The 21,287-nt window shown below is 34.9% G+C and overlaps 1 protein-coding gene across 2 annotated transcripts in view; it reads right to left on the reverse strand.

Annotated features, from left to right (window-relative positions):
- Snx25 (sorting nexin 25) overlaps window positions 1-21,287 on the reverse strand; it is a 92,720-nt gene that overhangs the window by 46,752 nt on the left and 24,681 nt on the right. For both annotated transcript variants that reach the window (XM_070016386.1, XM_070016387.1), the window contains exons 2-5: window positions 20,270-20,354; window positions 17,604-17,820; window positions 11,088-11,260; window positions 10,786-10,972 (exon numbers count right to left, since the gene is read on the reverse strand). In XM_070016386.1, coding sequence (XP_069872487.1) covers window positions 10,786-10,972; window positions 11,088-11,260; window positions 17,604-17,820; window positions 20,270-20,354 — 662 coding nt within the window. The remainder of the gene's footprint in view (window positions 1-10,785; window positions 10,973-11,087; window positions 11,261-17,603; window positions 17,821-20,269; window positions 20,355-21,287) is intronic.

The raw sequence follows: 21,287 nt of genomic DNA on the forward strand, positions 1-21,287 counted from the left end.
CATTCTGATAGACTCAAAGCAGGGCTATGCAAAAGCTCTACAAAAGGCTGGATCGTAAGGCTGTGCAACTTGGGTTTGAGGACTATGAGCCATTAAGCCCACACACTGCTCATCTGCAGCTTTGCATTGGGGCTATATATCAAAGCTGCTTCCCAATGTGTCAAACTGACTCAGTCTCCCCAAGAAAGACTAGAATGTGTCATTGTGACTGACACAATTCCAAAGAATTAGTGTTAGATGGTCTAACCTTTTAAAGAACTAAGTGTCTTGGTGATTAGGGAAGCTCAAAGGGGATTATATGGCATTTTATAGCCATGGTGTGTATTGGGAGAGTGGGAGACAGTGTTTCCTGAAAACTTTATAGCTGGCTCCAGCATCTGTTATTCCAGCCTGATAAATGGATGAGCAGACTTTATTTTCTCAGGCCGAGCCAATCTTTATTTCCTCAATCCTTCCTTTTAAGTAGCATATGTTCACTTAAGAAAATAAGAAAATATACAAAGTACACTATTCCAAACTTAACCACTGTTATTAAAATTGGGTACAATGTCATCTTTCTTTTTTTTCTACGTGAAAATCTACTTTATAAGACTGAGTTTATGATACACAGCCTTAGAATTCCTTTAACTAATTAATTTATAGTATAGCAGTAGAAATTATATTTAAATATGCTAATGCAGAGTAAATAACAATATATGTAAATTCACTGTATAAATTTATCATTCCTTTTAACCAAACTTTTATTGCTCACAGAAGCATTCTGGTTATTTCTAGCTTTTCTGCATTTACAATAAAACTGCAAGAAATAGTCCTGGGTGTGGAAGGAAAATCTCTCCATAGATCAGGATGATTTCTTTAAAGTATCAGTAATAATGGATAAACCGGAATGTACACTTTCACAGTAGAAATTAGTGTTACACAAAGGTAGTAATTTATTCACCTATGAGTAAACGTGAGATTGTCTATTTCCCACATCCTTGTCAACATTAGCTGTCATTAAATGTTTTAATTTCACTTCATCACTATCGTGGTTAAATAAAATGCATCTTTATTTTACTTCCTGTCTTTGTGTACTATTGAGAATAAAAAGGTTCCAAGCTATCTTTTCATGAGATATGTTCAATGGTGTTACTCAGGGAGTGTCAAGAACACAAATGAGAAGTATTTTAAGTTTGGACTGGAGAAATGAGAGGCTGTGTTTTCTGTCTTGTAGTGTGCAAAAGGTACTAGATTTCACACAAATCTTGAACTGTCTTTCCTTCTAAATGGACTTAGATGTGTCATCTGATATGTTTGCCTCCCACTCCTGTGCCCTCTGCTGCCTCTCACCCACCAACAGGAGGAAGTACACATTGAAGTCCATGTCCTTCCATTTCTTGGTAAAAGAAAAGATCTTTTAAGATGTTTTTCATAAGCAGACTCACATCTTATTGCAGTTTTCTAAAAGTAAACTTATATTATTTATTATTATTATATTACATATTATTATTATCCCTTTCATAAAACTTGTCAGAGTTCTTTTATACTTAATGTTTTTCTATCTCCTTGTCCCCCACACTGATTTTTCCTGGGTGGTTCACGCTCAGACTTCTGACATGATCCATTAGTTTGTTTTGAGGTACACTCAATTTCTTCTTTTACAACTTAATTTTATTTTATTACTCAGGATTCACAATATGTTTCCACTATTCAAAACACTAAATAATTCAAATAATTTAAGTCCTCCACAAAGCTATGTAATTTTTAGAATTTTACTATTTAATGTCTTCACGTATAAATGCACCATTCAGAGGTTAAAAACTCACTTTCTAAAGAGAAATATCTAGCAAAGTCCTCCAATAACCTGCTCCATCTTATGATCTCTTAAATTAACCCATTTATTATATCCATGCCCTCTTGCCTCTTGCTTCATTTTAGTAAAACAGAAATACCACCTTAATCTCAGTGTTTTCCTTTTTATCTTCAAGTTAAATAACCATTACTCTTTCATAACTTTTGGTTAGTTAGTTGCTTGGTTGGTTCGAGACATGGTCTTGCTATGTAGCATAGTCCCAAACTCTAAAGATTCTCCCTACTTCTGCTACCCTAATGCTGGGATTATAGTTATGCACACATGTCAAACACCCTTCTTTTTTTGTGTGCTGGTCCTGAGACTTGAACTCAGGACCTGGGCACTGTCCATGAGCTATTTGGTTCAAGGCTAGTGCCTACTACTTGAGCCACAGCTCCATTTCTGGCTTTTTGGTGGTTAATTGGATAGTAGATTCTCATAGATTTTCTTGCCCAAGCTGGCTTTAAACCATGATCCTCAGATCTCAGGTTCCTGAGTAGCTAGAATTATAGGTTTGAGCTACTGATGCCCAATATCCTTTGTCTTTAAAAAAAAAATATGTTGCTGGGAAGTTGGCTCAGTGGTAAAGCGCTTGCCTTGCGTGCTTGAGGCCCTGGGTTCGATTACTCAGCACCCATAAGCAAAAAAACAATACAGAAGTGGTGCTGTGGCTCAAGTGGTAGAGCACTAGCCTTGAGCTGAAGAGCTGAGGGGCAGTGCCCAGACTCAGAGTTCAGGCCCACGACCGGACCCAAAATAAAAACCCAAACAAAAAAAATATGTTTTATTGTTATTGTAGAAATGATGTAACTGAGGGCTTACAGTTATGTAAGTCAGGTAATGAGTACATTTCTTTTTTATTTTTCTAAAGTTTTTAGTTCAAGTTTCACCTGTACTATATAGTTTCATAATTTCCATTTTACTACCTAAATGAGGGGTGAGAAATAAATGTGAACAGCATGGTGGCACATGGTTATAATTTCAGCACTAAGAAAGTATAAGGAAGAAGATGACTAAATGCAGGGCCAGCTTGTACTATACAGTTCTAATCTTAATAGGGAGATCCTCTATTAAAAAATGAAAACAAACACAACATAAAAACAAAGAATGGAAAAAAGAAATATAGAACTGAAAAGCCCAATAAAGGCCAGGTGCTGTAATCATTGCTCCTCAAGAGGCTGAGATCTTCTGGAGTCCTAGCCACTCAGGAAGCTGAGATCTGAAGATGGCAGCTTTAAGCCAGTCCAAGAAGGAAACTCCTTGAGATTTTTTTTTTAATTGTGAAAATACCATACAGAGAGGTTACAATTACATGGGCAAGGTAATGAGTACATTTCTTATCAAGCATTGTTGCCATCTCCTTGGTTTCTCCTTCCCATCCCTTCCCATCCCCTCCCCCTCCTTGAGACTTCTTATCTCTAATTAACCAGCAAAAAGACAGAAGAGGAGCTGTGGCTCAAGTGGTAGATTGTTAGCCATGGTCAAAAGAGTGAAAGGACAGTGCCCAGGCCTGAACTGGCACATACATACAAAAATCTAATGAAGAGTGGATTGGTAAAAAATGAAATGTAACAGTGATAAGCAAAGGCAACTCTAATTTTACTACTATTTGTTGCTCTGACAATCTATTAGTATCTTAACAATAGACAATGGTACTTCTGATGAGAGCCACAACTCACAATAGATCATAACCTCTACACTTGGTGGGAACCACACAAGGGTGGGGCCATGTGTCATTGCTGTTTTCTGTCTGGCTAGCAGGCCATTCTTCTTTAAATTTGAAATCAGGCAGAGCTGAGTTCAAATCCCAGCTCTATTCACTCACTGGCTTTGAGATCCTGGGCAAATGACTTTACTTTCTTTGATCACAAAATAGAAATGGTATTTAACTTTCATGGCTATTTTAATGATTAATAAAACAGTAGTGTTCAATAAATAAGAGATGTTCTGCAAATGGTAGTTTAAAAGAACAAGTTTTTGTGAGCATGTGCTTGAAATCTCTCAGGCCCTGGCAAATGCCCAGTCTAGGAAAGCTCATATTTTTCCAATGCTTGTATAGAAAATACATTATATCTGTGGTGCAGTAGTACAAACAGCTCTTTACCATTCTTTCCTCCTTAGTAACACAACTTGGCCTAAGAGTGTCCAATTGCCTAATAAATATCAATGATTCTGGCTAATAAAATATAAGCAGAAATATCATGTGGAAGCTTCCAGAAATTTCTTTAATAGCCTGGACTTATACATTACACCATCTTCCTTTGGCTTCAATCTGCTCCCTGGATCAGGTATGATGGATAGCATTCTGGAATCATCCAAGACAATGAGAATATGAAATTTACAGGCGACAGAACAGTTAGTTGGAATTAGCCTGGGTCTTTGCAGAGGACAGAGCCCCCAAGCCAGTCCTGGGATACATATTTTACTATTATTCAGCAACATATGAGAACATGGAGGATACTATGTTGCAGGAAACAAGGCAGACACCAAAAGGCAAATATTGTGAAATCTAAAAGTCAACTTTATAAAAGCAGGGAAGACAACAGTGGTAATTAAGGGCTGGATGTCAGAGGAATGGGGGAGATTCTAGCAGTGCAAATATCCAGTTCTACAGATAAATAAGATCTAGAACTCTAATGTATGAACAGTTGTGACAACTAAGAATGTTTGAGACATTATTAAATGTCCCTTTAGGAAAAAAGTTGCCCCTGGTTGAGAACTACTTTATGAATGATTCATCACAATGGTAAGATACTACTGGCCTCCTTCTACTGAGGCCAGGAATTCTGTTAAGCATTCTACAATGAAAAGAACATCCCTTCATTATAAAGACCTATCTAATCCAACATGCCAATTTTACCATGACTGAGAAATTTTAAGTTAAATATCTCTCTGAAAGGTAGGTGATTTTTAAAAAAAAAGAAAAGAGCCTTTGGTTCATTGTATGTTAGAAGAATGAAGTGTTTTGATTGTCCTCATTGATCAATATTCTCTTCAACAGAATTACCATGTATCCGAACACCAGCTGGTAACACTATTAACAGATGCTTGGCTCATGAAGGCACTAAGTTATTCAATGGGTTAACTCATTGATGAGTTCATATTGACTGAGCTATTCAAAAGGCTGGCTACTTAGTAGGGTTGTGCCTTTGAAGTGTGTATCTTTTTCCTGCCACTTTCTTGTCTCTGTTTCCTGTCTGCCATTAAGTGAGGAGCTTTGCTTTGCCACAAAAACAAAGATGTTCTGTATAACCATGCACAGTCTCAGAAGCAATGACACCAATTAATCATAGGCTAAAGCCTCTGAAATTGTGAACCAAAACAAATTCTCCTCCCTCCCTGTTTGTCTCAGGTATTCTGTTACAGTGATGGAAGACTGACTAAATCAACTACTTAAAAATTCCTGACTTATAGACTTGTAACCACTTTGTACAACTACTTAATAATTTTTAAATTTCTTCACTGTGAAGCCCAGAGAGGTATTTTCTGAAAAGCAAATAATTTCCAATGGATTATGTCTTACAAATAAGCTGTAGAAGTATAGAGTAATAGGCATCACTGGATATTTTCTGGATTATAATAGGTTTCACTCATTTGCAAAAGGTTCTGTAAGAATAGAATCTTTCATTCTCTCCTTTACTCTGTATTTTGACCCTACTTTATCTTCGTAATAAAAAAAATACTCAGTCCTTCCTCTAGAATGATTCTGAACTCTAGTTTGCCTTCCTGGAATATGGCAACATCCCCCACCACACCAACAGTAGTAGATCTATCTAGCTACACTTTAAAGTCTGCACCAAGGTGGCATTCACATGCTTAGCTCCTGGGCTGTAAGCAAAATTGATCACTGCTCCTACTAGAAACCATGGAAGAATCAAACTACTACATCAGTGTAACCACTGGATCTTGACTTCTACATCTTAGGTGCTAGAAAAGAAGAAAAGAAAGTAGCTACAAAAAACAGTGTGATGTCCAATTGTAATTTTTGTAATCTTGTTAAAGCCAGTACAGAGCTAGGGTTAAAAACAACACTAGTAATGTAGAATATGACAGAAGCATTTCCAGCTTTATAATCCTACTGTGAAAGTACTTCATGCTGGCACAGAAAATAATCAAACCTTCCTAGAACTATAAATACCATATTCAAGGGTTTGTTGTTGTTGTTGTTGTTGTTAAAACACTGCAACCAAGCTGAGTCTAATGACTTTATTCCCTTTAAAAATATGCAGCTATCTTCCAAATACATAGAAAATAAAAGTAGATGATTTCATCAGCTGCTGAGTCAAACTAAAACACGTTTGCTACCTTAGGCATCTTTTCATACATTTTACTGAGAGCAATTTGAAGACAGTTATTTAAACACCAATAAAGTCTGACAGTAGAGTACTCTAATTGTACCAGAAAAAAGCAACAGAATAGGTCCAGCTTTTACTGAAGAAATCAGCTCCATTAGTGCCAGGAGGATGATAAGCCTCAGCAAATTTAGACAAGTATCTAATAAAAAGAAACTATGGCTGTCAGTAACAGTAAATGGTAAAACAGTAAACAGTTTACTGTTCTCTACCCTTGAGTAGAGAAAATTTTTATGTCAAATTGTAAGTAACTAAATAACAAGATTATTTACAGAGTATCACCTACATTTGGAACAAAGGGATCAATTTGTTTGTTATGGTCATTCCTGATAACCTTTCTAGTTACACCTGTACAAGAAACAGAGCATAAAGGTTCATCCTGAGGTCTGTTTCTATCTAGGATGCTGTAGATAAAGAAAAATAACTCATTAATAAAGATACCCCAGTGCCATATCCCCCAGAACTGCCTGAAATTCTACCATACAATAAAGCCCAAAGAATGATCTCAGTCACAGTTACAGGGAAAATGGCTCTGGATATGTAATATTTACAAAAGTATTCAAAAGATGACTCTGGATGTGCAGCTATCACTGAGAAAAATGATTTCCATATTATTTACTCCCAGGGTTGTTTGCTAAGGTTGTTGAGGGAATTAACATGATTTCATAGTTAACGTCAGTTGTATAGATTCTTTAAAGGGAAAGGACCTTTTCAGCTTCTTGTTACATGAGACTTTTTTTTAGTCCTTCTAGAGGAAGACATCAGTATATTTCCCAAGACTTAAACAAGGAACTGAGAGTTTATAAAGGGACAGAGGTCAGCAGAACTGTCATTCTAAGTGGACTCAGTTCCTTTCTAAACTTAAACCTGAAAATGTACTTGCCTTCTAATAAGTCTTCTCCCCATTGAATGTAAATTCTGCTGGAAATGCAAAATCTAACAGTAAGATGGTAATATGATATATGGATCAAGAATAATGTAAAAAAGCATTATCCCTTGTTTTCCAATCACTCCTTGGTGGTAGGCACATGGTAAGGGGTACATGGTAGCAAGAAAAAAGGTTAAGAATCTACTACATTTAATGTTACTCCCATTTATCATCAGTCAATAATAATGCTTCTAAAATACTACAGAAAATAATGTACTCAAAAGGCATTCAAAATGCATTCAACTCAAATTTTCCATTAAATGACAACTGGATAAAAACAAATTGTTTTATCTTTATCCAATGGCAAATTATTTAGCCAAAAGGAGGAATGAAAGTACTAATATATACTGTAAAATGATTAAACAGTGAAAATATAATGAGTAAAAGAAGCCACATACAAAGCTACATAGTGCATTAATCCATTTATATGAAATAACTACTATAGGCATAGTAAGAGAGATATAAAGTAGATTAGTGGTTGCCAAGTGAAGGGGGAGGGGAAGAATGGGAAGTGACTGTTAAATGAATGGATACAGAGTTGCTTTGACAGTGATGGAATTAAATATAGGTACTGGTTATCCAATCTTTGAATACACTAAAAAAACCACTAAGCTCTACACTTTTTTTTGGCATCATGCGTTTTTAACTCAGGGGTTTATACTTGCTAGACAGGAGCTTTACCAAATAAGCCACATACCCAGTCTGTTGCTTTAATTCTGAATTGCTTTATTTTGAATAGTTTCACATTTATGTCCAAACTAGCCAGGACCCAGATCCAATTTATGCTACTGGGATAGGTGGAATCATAGCTACATGCCACCACACTCAGATTTTTATTAAACTGGTATGGAATCTTGCCAACTTTCTGTCTGGGCTGGTCTTGAACCCCCAACCTCCAATTCTCCACCTCCTAAGTAGTTTAGGATTACAGACACAAGTCACCATATCCATGCTTTCAAATGGTAAGTTGTCTATGGTCTGTGGATTACATCTTCATTTCTAAAAAAAATAAGGTGTTCTTTAAGTTCTGTATTTTTATTGTCCCTTAAATGTCTTAGTGCTCAACAGAGAACCTACATCCTAGAACTCTCTCTGGGTGCTGTCTTTCAATGTAGCCCTGTTTATGAGAGCAAGAGGAAGTCATCCTTGAAAAAGATGTAAGTGCTCACAGCATTTCTATTCCATCACACATTGAAGTGGAAAAGGGAAAATGTAAATTCTGGATTTCAGAAGCAATCTCTGGTCACTCAAGTTAGGATCCACAATGTTCCTACTGTTACACAGAAAGTTGTTCAGTCATCCTAGATACCATGTATTATTGATCCTTTTAAGGGCAGCATTTGCTGAGCTTCTTATTTATCTACTAGAACTAGAAGATGAACTGCAACATGCAAACAAGTCTGAGCATCTGGTTAGTACATTTTTAAGAAGATGAACTAATTATTAATTCTTATCAAGATTCATTCATCTTATAACACAGGAATAGTGCTCAAATAGAAGATGACAGCTGGTGCTACAAAAGCAATTGTTGGCCATTACAATTACGAACAGTTGGCTATTCTGATTTAAAATGAAATCTCTAACAACGTTTTTTAACATCATTAACTATGTCACCAGCATGCAGTTCTGGAATTCTTTTGGCACACACAAAATGATATCCATCCACAAATCTGAGCAGAACAATGAATACTGATTCACTATATTTGACTATGGTTAGCTAGCTTAAATTCTTAAGAGTTGTAAATGCTCCATGTCTAACTTTTATTGTGGAAAGACTCTTCACTATACCAGAAGAAAAATGCTTAGAAAATGAGTGCACTCACTGTTTATGAACACAAGTGTTCTCACATCTGTTCTTAAACAAGGACTTAGGAAGAAATTATAATTCTACAGAGTGGCTAGCATATGTTACTTTGTTCACACCACACAAGTTATCTAGAAAGTAGGCAGAAAACCACCAGATGGATGAGTAATGGAGTTGAATGGTTGAATGGTTTGTCAGAAGCTTGGTATGTATACATACTGGGTTTTTTTTGGTTTTTTTAATATATATTTTTATTGTGAAAATACTGTACAGAGGGGTTACAATTACATGGGTAAGATAATGAGCACATTTCTTATCAAGCATTGTAGACTCCTCCTTTCATATCCTCCCCCCTTCTTCATCCCCCCCACCAAAGTTGTAAAGTTCATTTTTTGACATAATGACTTGTACATCTCATTGTTGCAATGGGTCCTCCTGTATCCTTGTTTTAACAATTTGTTTTTTCCCTTCTCCTCCACATATACCAACACCATATATAGTGAAAGCAGGGGTTATACCATGGGGGAGGGACATACAAGGCAACAAAGACAATCTTATAAATAGTATACATACTGTTTTAAGGAAAACAGGCAGCATAAGTGTGTCCTTGTAAGAAACATGCTTGATTTTTGTTTTGGGGACGGGGCCTCATTATGTTGTTCACGCCATCTTGTAACTCACTATATAGCTTAGGTTGGCCTCAAACTTGCCATCTTGCCATCTTTTAGAGTGCTGGAATTATAGTCATACATCACTATACCTAGCTCCATAAAGTTATCATTTCTTTATGATAAGTCATGATAAGGGATGATCTACCTGCAAGCCTCAGATGACAAATATGGCTGTTGGGTTCCCTATAAGCTCACGTGTAACAATTCTCAAAATGTAGTTTGTAGATTCACATACACTCACAAATCTATAATCTAACATGACTACCATTTAGTTCATTAAAGATTATGCTAGGAAGGAGAATAAAATATTATCCAAGTATTATAGCCCACATAGATTATTTGTAAGTAAAGGCATACAATTGAATTGAACATTATACACTTGTGGAACCTAGATTAACATATGACACAATTTTTATCAAAACAGTGTATGCCTCTTGAATAGTGAATTTATTATTTAGGTTGGAAAATTACACAGCTTGAGACACTTTAATATTAACCCTATTTTAACAGCAAATATGAGAAATCTAATCTTGAATAGTTCAAAGACCCAATTTTAGTTAATATTTTACCTTTACATTAATGATTTACCAAATTACTAATGAAAATCAAAACTAACATTCCATCTTTCTTCTCCAAGTATTTTCATTGAAAAATATTAAAAAGGAAGGGTAAGAAGGAAAAAAAGCCTATAAAATCCATAAACTAGATAATACTACATAATCATACTATAAAGTATATAATGTAAAAGGAAAAATACACACTCACCGTTAAAATATCTCAGATATGGTCCCATATAAGAGATTCTTGTGACATTTCCAAGTATGATTTCTCAAAATAATTAGTCAGAAACCTCTTATTCCCATACCCAACCTCTGTATTTTCCAAGAAAAGTAAAAAACCAATAGTGTTCTAAATTGTAATTCAAAATCATGTCTCTTTCAAGTACTTTTAAAAAATTAAGTATCTAAGAACCTAACAACCAAAAAGCTTTCAGTTTATTAGAATCTAATTATTAGAATCATAAACACTTCAAAAAACATTCTAATTCAGTAGTTAAGAAGTTGTATAAATTTAGGTAATAAGTTGTCAACAAATGGTAAAAATTTATGGACTTCTCTGAAAATCATATACATACATTAGCCTACCTATACAGGAGATGATAATTAGTAGCTATTGTGCTATAGTCATAGACCAGGTACCTTAGTTGTTTCAAGAACTCCACATCAGAGTTGCTGTTGATAAGCTTGATGAACTCTTCATAAGAAGGAGCATATGTGTAGGCTCTCTTGTGATGCTCATTCATCTGTTCTCTATATTCCAACTGGGCAAGCAGCATTTGGTTAATATAATTTGGATTACTTAACAATTCTATCACTGGCTTTAAGACTGTGGGAAGAAGAAAAAGCTCCACTGAAAAAATATTTCACTTTAAGAGAACTGTTTTTCATATTACATAAACTATATACTTATCAAATTAGTAGTATTAATTTTATAATTCTACCTTTTGTAGTGAGTATTTCCGCAAGCATGATACGTAAGCTGAGAGACTGGGTATCCTTTGATGGGAGGAGACAAAATACCAGAACTCGAGAACACATTTGTAGGAATCTTACTTCATCATTTGCGTTCCTCAAGCATGTATGCAACACAAAAGGTCTTGGCTGTTCCTCATGTCTAAATAAGAAAGGTAAAAGGAAGGAAGAAAATTTCTAGAAACAATTCAGTATCTCAACATACTGATTATAACTTTCACCTCAACAATACAAATGCTCAACAATTTCCTTAATCAGAATAATCTGGAAAATTTGTGCTGGGATAAGTGCAATACATAGCCTTGCAGAAATTTAAATAAAATATTAAGTAGCACAAAGAATCATAGGTAACTCCAAATCCTGAAAATAATCCAAAAAATGTTAGCTGGCCTACTTTAAAATTTTCCAGGTATCTTTTTTTAAATTTTTTTGTCCATCATGGGGTATGAACTCTGGGCCTGGGCATTATCCCTCAGCTCTTTCGCTCAAGGCAAGCGCTTGAGCAACAGCACCACTTCCAGTTTTCTAGTGGTTTATTGGAGATAAGAGTCCCACAGACTTTCCTGCCCGGGCTGGCTTTGAACTGTGATCCTCAGATCTCAGCCTCCTGAGTAGCTAGGATTACAGGCATGAGCCACCGGCACCCAGCTATAGGTATCTTTTTAGGTATAATCTACAGCTTTTTCTAAAGAACCACACATACATACACAGCATAAACTAGTGTCATTAACTACTTTTCTTGACTAGGATATCACAGGCTAATATATCTATGTGTTATTTTTATTGAGGAGAAGAACCATAACTTGATGTTATAAATTGCCTTTTGTGAGGTTCCTAGGTTGTTTTCCAACATTAGACATGGACTTCTTTATCAACACGGACTCCATCCCAAGACCAATTAATTTGAGAGATCTGAGTGAAAGAAGAAAGAACTGTCTAGACTTTTTCCTTTCCATAGTATCTTAATAGCAATCAAGAAAACAGTGGGAAACTAATTTTTCTAGTATCTTCTAGCTATGAAACAGTTTAAAAAACATTCTTATAATAACTAGTAGACAATACTGAGAAAATACCATAAGCAGAGAAGAAATATACTAGATATCACATATTAAATGAAATGAATAAGAAAATGCATGTTGGTGTCTTTGTGACAAAATGTCTCTCAGAAAATTAACATGATTTTTTTGCTCTAGAGATGAAAGACTTGAGAGTATGTGCACCTTAAGAAAAGAAAAATTTCCTCTTTGTCTTCTATAGCATGCTAGAGAAAATATATCCTAATATGCAAAACAACACACAAAGAAATTTTAAGTGTAAACATTTATTCATACACTGACATTTGTTGACTTTTAAAAATGGTATCTTGAATTATTTTAAAGGATAGCTGCCAATTAGACTTGATATTTGAATATAGTAACAATAAGATACTACTCCTTAGTCATGGCAAGCACCCTTAAAGGTCATTTTTTACTGTAAAATGTTTATTTAGCTATTATTTATTGAAGGGAGTTAGCCAAAGGAAAATCCATTTTTATAAGGGAATATGAAAATCCCTTTCTCAAAGTGCATAGTGCTTTGTCTTCTATACCAATAGGAGAGCTATTTTTAAAAAGTGGGGCAAACTCAGAATGCCATAATTCCTCTCCCTCATAAAACTGAGTTAGAAAAAATAAAAACCTGAGTGTGTCAAGGTCTAAGAGTTGGTCAGACTTCTTAGAAAGACTTCCCTCAAATCTCTGTATGAACTCTGAGCAGAAAATTTTCATTACACTCTTGTAAAAAGACATAGGTAGAGCTTTAGAAGACGAGTCATGACGATTATGAGTCTTGATAGTTTTCTAGTACATTGCAACATTCATCTTTGCAGCACCCTTCTATCAGCATGGATCAATAATGTCTTTACTGGGGCTGGGAAGGTGGCTCAGTGGTAGAGTGTTTGCCTTGCATGCATGAGGCCCTGGGTTCAATTCCTCAGCACCACATAAGCAAAAAGAAAAAAGCCAGGAGTGGTGCTGTGTCTCAAGTGGTAGAGTGCTAACCTTGAGTGCCCAGTCCCAGAGTTCAGGCCCCACAACTGGACCCCCCCCAAAAAATAATAATAATTTCTTTACTGTAATTGCTACTAGTTACCTTTGGGTTCTCGTCCTTTGGTGAGGAAATGGATATTAACCTTTTATAAATTTCTTCTCACCAAATTACTTAATCCTCCCAACTACAAAAAGTATTTTTCATCATCATTGTTCTATAGAGAAAATTAAGTTCTGCGTGGTTATGTGAATAAAGTCACAGTTCAGTCTGACTCTCAAGTTGACTCTAAATGATGCCATAATCAGATTACAAAAGGAAAATACATGAGTAAAAACATTTTCCTCACACAGCATGCCAGTACATGCAAACAGAGACTGTAAACAAACTATGAAATTAAAGGTACATTGAATTAAGCTGAGCAACGGTGGCTCACACCTGTAATCCTAGCAACTCAGATCATGGTTCAAAGCCAGCCCATGCAGGAAAGTCCGTGAGACTCGAATCTTCAATTAATCACCAGATAACCGGAAGTGACACTGAGGCTCAAAGTGGTAGAATGCTAGCCTTGAGCAAGCAAAAGAGCTCAGGGACAGGGCCTAGGCCAAGTTCAAGTCCCATGACCACCAATCCTCTCTCCCCCGAAAAAAAACTGAATTAGTAGTATAAAAGCAATTGTTTTTAGATTTTCCATCATGCTGATGGGTCAAAGGAATGGGAAGCATCACTTAAATGTGATCTGAATTGGCTTGAAGTTGTAACAGAATGACAAGCTAGAAATAAATCCAGGTTGAATGGAAAGCTGTCTCCATATAAGTGCCTAACAGTCAGCCAAAAGATATGTTGCTTTAATTAATGCAATTTTTTTTTTGTCTGATAGTGGCCAATTCAATTGGGCTTTCTCAAGCTACCAAAGTCATTTGTAAGACAGTGAAGACTTGCATACCAGTGGAGATTTCTAGGAAAAAATACTTTACCTGGAGCAAGCAGATATGAATACAACAACCAAACCTAGATTCATTTTCTGCCAGCCTTGCTATTTGATTATTAGTTTATGATACACAGATAATATTAGTTCTCCATAACAATCATCTATATGCAAAATATCAGTAACCTAAAGGCACTTTTCCAAATATCTATAAACTTCAGAGAATAATACTACGCTTTTCTCCCCATTATTTTGTTCTTTATTCTTTGTTTTTTATCATCAACCATTATCTAGGAATAGCCTAGACAATAGTAAGGATGTAAGAAAACTAAAAGGCCAAAGAAATGAAGCTTCTACCATGGAATCCATTCTGTTTCTATTATCCTGATGTTTTACTTATAATTTATCTTTATATTACCTTTAAAATAATTAACCTACAGTATTTTCACAATTAAAAAAAATAATTAATCTCAGAAGCTGATTAATGTCCTAATGATAAATAAATTCTCATGATGAAATTCGGTATTTCTGTGCTGGGATGTAGCTCAGTAGTACTGGGATGTAGCACTTCCTAGCAAGTGCACCTTCCTGGGTTTGATTCCCAGTGCCAAAAAAAGACTAAAAAACTAAAAATACAATTAAAAAATAAATTTGGTAATTATAAAGACACAAAATTTCTCTACTCACTTGTCCTTTTCACTTAAACCCATCACTCTTTTAAGTGATTTAAAATAAAAATAATGTCTCCTATTGGAGTGTAATTTAAGTAATTTAAAATGAGTTTCCACTAATTCAATCAATTCTGTGGCAGTTGTTACTGCCTGATTGTTTCAGGCAGAACTAACAACTTATTTTTGAGTACCACAGCAAATGAGCAGGTACTTCAAGACACTGACCAATACTTCAAAAGAAGAGGCATTGACTATTGAGACTTTAAAGATGTGACCCAAAAGTCTTGCTTCTCTCACTTTCTTTGCTTCTCTCACTTTCTCCTTATTGAAACTTACCACAGTTTTCCAAAGGTATCCCAGAGAGTTTTATCTCCAGGCTCCTTCTGGGAATCTGTGAAGTTAAAACTGTAACTCTTAGTAATATAAAAAGGTCATTTGTCTTTTGCTGTCATTCTTACAAGTGTAGTGGAGGTAACCACTGCTTGTGTCAAGTGTGAAGACATCACTGCTTTGATAGTAAATGGGAAGTGTATTGTGTATTTAAACTTTAAAGATGTCTTGGTTTTAATATCTAACATGGTAAACATTGTTTAGCAACTTCCCCCATAGGGGAAAATTACCAATTTGAAGTATTTGCCATTCTCACAATGTAAACATATTTCACTAGAGAGTTGGGAAGAGATATGCACATTCAGCTCCCATGTGCCAGTAAAAGCACTATAACATGACACACATAAACAAAAGCTCTAGGAGGTTCTTGATTGATTTTAAGATTGTAAGGAATCCAGGGATCAAAAAGGTTTTCAATAGCTTTTTAAGACTGTAGAGGGATCTATAGATAAAAAAATATATATATATGAAAAAGTCTTCCAAACCATAGGTCATTACGATCAGGAAATAACAATATAAAACTAAGTCAGACTGCGGTTTTTAAAAACATTTTTAAAAATTCAAAGCTTATCATAATAACAGCATTATCTTATGTGGGTCACTTTGTTTATCTATTGATTGATTTTATGGTACTAGAAATTGAACCTAGGGTCTTCCACATGGTAGGCAAGCACTCAAACACTTAGCTTCATCTTTAGCAACTTAAAATGTCTATCTCACTTAGGAGCGAAGGGTGACAATGTTATCAGATACTATCTTGTAGAATAGGAACTTCTTTGTACAACTACTTAAAGATAATAAAAAACAAAAAAAAATCTATTTCATGATGTGTCACAGTTAAGTTTGAAAACCCCTGAAACAGCAAGCTAGAAAACAACTGGTAACTGATGGTTCTGGATTTTGGCCTCATAAATCTTCAGGTTGGTAGATTTGGGGAGAGAAAGCAGTTCATAGGAACAGACAATATAAATGTGAATGGAGACCTTCCACATAATCACATTTAGCCATCAGAACCCATTGCAAGGATAATGTCACAGGACAGGGACTATTTTGATAAATTTATACAAGAGAGCTTCTAAGGAGAGCTACTAATGCTGACTGAACCTGATGTAGTTTAAATACTTCAACTTTTCTGTGAAAGTGAGAACACACCATATTTACTAGAGGTATTCCCATTCCATTCAACCAAGTCCATATTCAATTAGGCAGAAAGTTACTCATTTTTTTAAGACCATGTTTTTATGCACAAGTTATAAGTGCTGCAATGCAAGGTAAGAGGTACATTTAAGATCTTATCAAAAAACTAAAGAAAATAAGAATTTGTTTATGAACACAAAAATAGTTTTAAGTCTTCTTCAAAGGCAGGTTCTTACCTAATTGGAACAGACAGACCTTTTCAACTTAGCCATATAAGCATCTCCAAAGCCTATACCCACTATTTTCATAATGAAACACAATGAAGCAAATTTTCTAATTAGAGCCCAGAAACTCTAATATTAAGTTCCTTTAAAAATCATTTCCTGGGGCTAGGAAGGTGGCTTAGTGGTAGAGTGATCATCTAGCATGCATGAAGCCCTGGGTACCAGTACCACATACCCAGAAAAAGTCAGAAGTGATACTGTGGCTCAAGTGGCAGAATGCTAGCCTTGAGTAAAAGAAGCTAAGGAACAGTGCCCAGGCCCTGAGTTCAAGCCCCAGGACTGGAAAAAAGAAATCAGTTCCTAAACCAGACACCAGTGGCTCACACCTGCAATCCTAGCTACTCAGGAAGTTGAGATCTGAGGATCCCAATTCAATGGGCAGGAAAATCCATGAGGCTTTTTATCTCCAATTAACCACCAAAAAGCCAGAAATAGAGCTGTGGATCAAGTGGTAGAGCTCTAACCATGAGCAAAAAAGCTCAGATACAATGACTAGGCCCTGAGTTCAAGCCCCAGGACCAGTGTACACACACCAAAAAAAAAAAAAAAAAACAGTTTCCAAGCTATTGTGATGTCACTGCACTATTAATACAGGAACTTCTCTTAATAATAAATAAATAAATAAGAGAAAATAAAGTATGCTTAAAGTTTTCTAAACTTTGCAAACTCTACATTATAAAATGCTATATTCAGGGGTTGGGGATGGAGTGTGGGGCGGGGGGGGAAAAATGCTATATTTAAATTTTTCTATCTCCAAGTACCCATATTACTGGAAGTAAGTTCATCATGGTACAATCTTAATAAAATTCATTTCATTATCTTATTTAAAAAATTAAAATATAAATCACATATGTATAAATAGTTTATATTAAAAAGTTACCAAAAAATTCCACTTTATCAGAACATCATAATTACTCTCACTCCAAATGTTTATATTTTCAGGTCAAGTGCCAATAAGAGACAGACTACTCTATAGGATTACTTTGATTTTGACCCTTTACTCAATAAGAGAACTGAAAAGGGAAGGGAACTATTGATGTGATAGGTTACCTGGCATTAGCTGCTTTCAGATCACAGAAGTGAGTGAGTAGAGTCCTCACAACATCATTGCAGACAACTTTAACCACATCCACATGACTCAGCCTGTGGCGTAGCTGTCTGGCAATTTCCCAAAAGTCTTCCAAGAGCAGATGGTAAAGCTGTCCCTCATCTCTGCTGAGGTTACCATACCAAGAGAGGATATAATCTCTGTAACTGTAGTCAAACACTATGAGGAATAAACAAAGCAATGAGTAAATCTCAGATGAAAGAACCAAATGCCAAGGCAGCATTTTTACAAGACACTACCTGCCTACTGTTTAATATTGTTTAAAATATAAACAACATAGAAAACTCAAGACAAGACAGGTAATTATCATTAAATCTTTTTAAAGACCCTCATCTAACTAAAACTACATGTTCTAGATTTTTTAAATAATCTAATTTTGAAAACAATCAGTTAAGTATACGTGTATATGCGTGTATGTCATATATACACATACAATACATATACACACACAACCACTTAAAGTAGTAATATACTTTCCCTAGCCTGTGATATTGTCCCAAACTTCTCAACCATCATGTAGGGCAATGCTACACCTTTTCCAAGAGCCCTACAACGGAGTACTGAAGTGAAGTACATTTCTTCCAAATTTATTCCATCCTCAAATGTTTTGCTTCAGTACCTAAAGCTACTGGCCACTCCCATTATCTATTCTACCTACATTCTTTATTCTCTTTACCTCCTTAGTGGTTAATTGCATATATAATAGTTTTTAGTATTTAATTTTTCCTGTTCAATTATTTGGTTTCTGGCTTCAATAAGATGTCAATTAATTTAGGAAGAATCCTACCTCATTATGATTATCCTTGATAGACCTCATATGATTATAATCATATCTAGGATATTATCTAGGATAATCATATGAGGTCTCTCCACAACACATCCTAAAAGTCTAGGGCCTGGATCTCCTGGAACAAATAACTAGTCCTCCTGATCTACTTATAACAATAAAGCACATCAATAATTCCATTGCTCATTTCCATAGTTCTTTATGGAATATGTTTCCTTTTTTATGTGGGGTACTGAACCCAAAGCCTAGTAAAAGTATGTGCAATTGTGTATGTGTGTGTGTGTGTTTATGTGTGTGTATGTGCTTCAGTTTAGAATTTTGCCTGTTCATTGAAAATGGAGACCTGGCTAGTTTTGAACCTCAATCTTCCACATCTCAGAACCTCAATCTTCCACATCTCAGCCTCCTGAGAAGGGTTATAGGCATGAGCAATAATCCCCTGAACATAGGATTATTTCCTTTTTGTATCAATTGATCAATTTATTCATTGAACAAAAAGGTCTAACTATTGCATGCCAATTGGCAAAAAGTAACAAACTAAATGAGATGAATCTAAAGGGATGCATGAAGTCAAAGCCTTTCAGATATAAACTTTGCTTCCTTAGTGTCACCACATAATTCCTGAATAGGCTAACCTCCTCTGGAATAGCCAACAGGGAAGTCTAATAAAAACTACAAGGGCTGGGAGAAACAGCTCAAGTGATATAGCATCTTACTAGCATGTGTGAGACCCTGAGTTCAAGTACAGTACCCATCCCACAAAATTATTACACATTAGATTCACCTTATCAAGAACAGATACCTTCTGTTACCTGATTGTTTTGACCCTTTGTATAGGTAGGATAATTTGTCACTGAAATTTAGAAAAGTACTAATGGGCTGAGAGTTTTTACTCAGTAGTTAAAGATTTGCCTATCATGCCTAAAGTCCCATGTTTGATCTGCAACATAGCAATAACAAATATAAGCGCATTGAGAGCCAATCAAAACTAATAGAAATGTATTCACTGTGAACTATACATTTAACAATGCATTTGTGAAACCCATCATAAAAAATAGTAAAGGTAATGGTATTTCTAAGCCATTCCGACAGTAACTTACAAGACAAAGTCTAAGGTAACATCCACAATACTATGCAAAGGATAAAATCACATGAAACGTTATATTTTTAATTCAGCACATGCTTACCACTCACTAAACGCTGAGTTCAATCTTCCACATTAAAAAGGAAAAGAAAAATCTTCACAAATACTAAAGGACCATCGAAATAAGCAATTGAACCTAGCATTCAGGAAATGACTGGGCAAATGGCTATTACTCAGTAATTACAAAATTACCTGGTCCATACCTGTGAGACAATTCAAGTTAGTGAAAATTAGACAATAGAACTAATCAGATTTAATAGTAAATTAAAAAGATGCTTACAAGTCTTCTGTCTATCTACATTTCAAGGAAATGTAGCTTTAGGAAAAATTTAATGGTCTATAGCAATAAAACAATAGCTTCATCTCTAACACATTTTCCCTAGGCTATATCTAGAAGAAAAAATGTGATTTTTTTATATGTAGTTGAGAGACAGACAGCAGACCTGTAGTTCGCACAGTAGACCAAGCTCCATCTGGCTGGGTAGCTTCATATGATATGGATATTCCTATTCAATAAGTTTTTAAATCACTTCCACTTAACCAAAAATACAGATATTTCTGATATAGTTATCAAATACAAATTCATAAAAAAATTCCTAATGATAAATGTGCTGGATTATTATTTTCCTTTTAGAACATAAATGAATTGTCTTACAAAGAAATTATATAATTCTTACCTTCTTTCAAAGCTTTATCCATATTATGAGAAATGACTACCCTTCTAGGCTGAACTGTCTCTTGTGAGTTTCCACACTCCAGCTTCTGAAATGGAAAGGGGGAAAAGACAACTAAATAAACAACATATAAAAATGAAACCCGAAGTACAAGACTAAAAAAAGTATTAGGATAAGACCTAATGTTCTTCTGAAAAATAAATTGCTGATACCAGTTAAAATTTTTGGAAAAAAAGAATTTTTTCCCCTCCCAGGTATCACTGCAGCATAATGGCAAGTGTAGGAATACAGAAATAAATAGAAAAATAGGAAAGTATGAAATGGGAACTCAAGATTAAGAAAAATTTGAAATCAATGAGTAAACACACACACACTATTCAATAAATAGCACTGAAGTAATTTTAGATTCATGTGAGAAAAAAGTAGCAAGCTTACTTATACTTTATAAATAACTTCAAACTGATTGTAGACCTAAACATTTTCTTAATCTAAAAAAAAAAGAATTAAAACAAAATATGTGAAATGCTGTTTAATCTTGGAATAGAGGAGGTCTATTTAAAATAATATTTTATTTTATAAAGAAAAGCAATGGTACAAAATCCAAATTTAATGAAGGAAAACAAAGATACACACAACTATTTAAAATGAAAAATTCCTAGTTGATAAAAGATTCTATTAACAAAATATAAAATATAAATGATAGGCTATGAAATAATTACCTACAATTAGCAACTAACATAAGAAAAATAACTCAAGAAAACCAAGCAAAGAAATGGAAAGAGTAATCATAAAAGATAACAAATATCCAATAAATATATGAAAACTGCAACATAAACCCAGTGAAACATAAACCCAAGTAATGACATACCATCAGACTGACAAATTATTCTCAGACAAAAATGCAAGAGAAAAAAATTAAAAGGATACTAATAAAAGAGAAATCAAATTATTTTTATTTATAGATATATGTTCCTATACTTATGAGACCCTAAAAATTCCATCAGAAAACTTTTAGATTTGA

Source organism: Dipodomys merriami, unplaced genomic scaffold (assembly GCF_024711535.1).
Source record: "Dipodomys merriami isolate MVZ:Mamm:240054 unplaced genomic scaffold, mDipMer1.0.p SCAF_12, whole genome shotgun sequence".
In the NCBI taxonomy this organism is placed as follows: Eukaryota; Metazoa; Chordata; class Mammalia; order Rodentia; family Heteromyidae; genus Dipodomys; species Dipodomys merriami.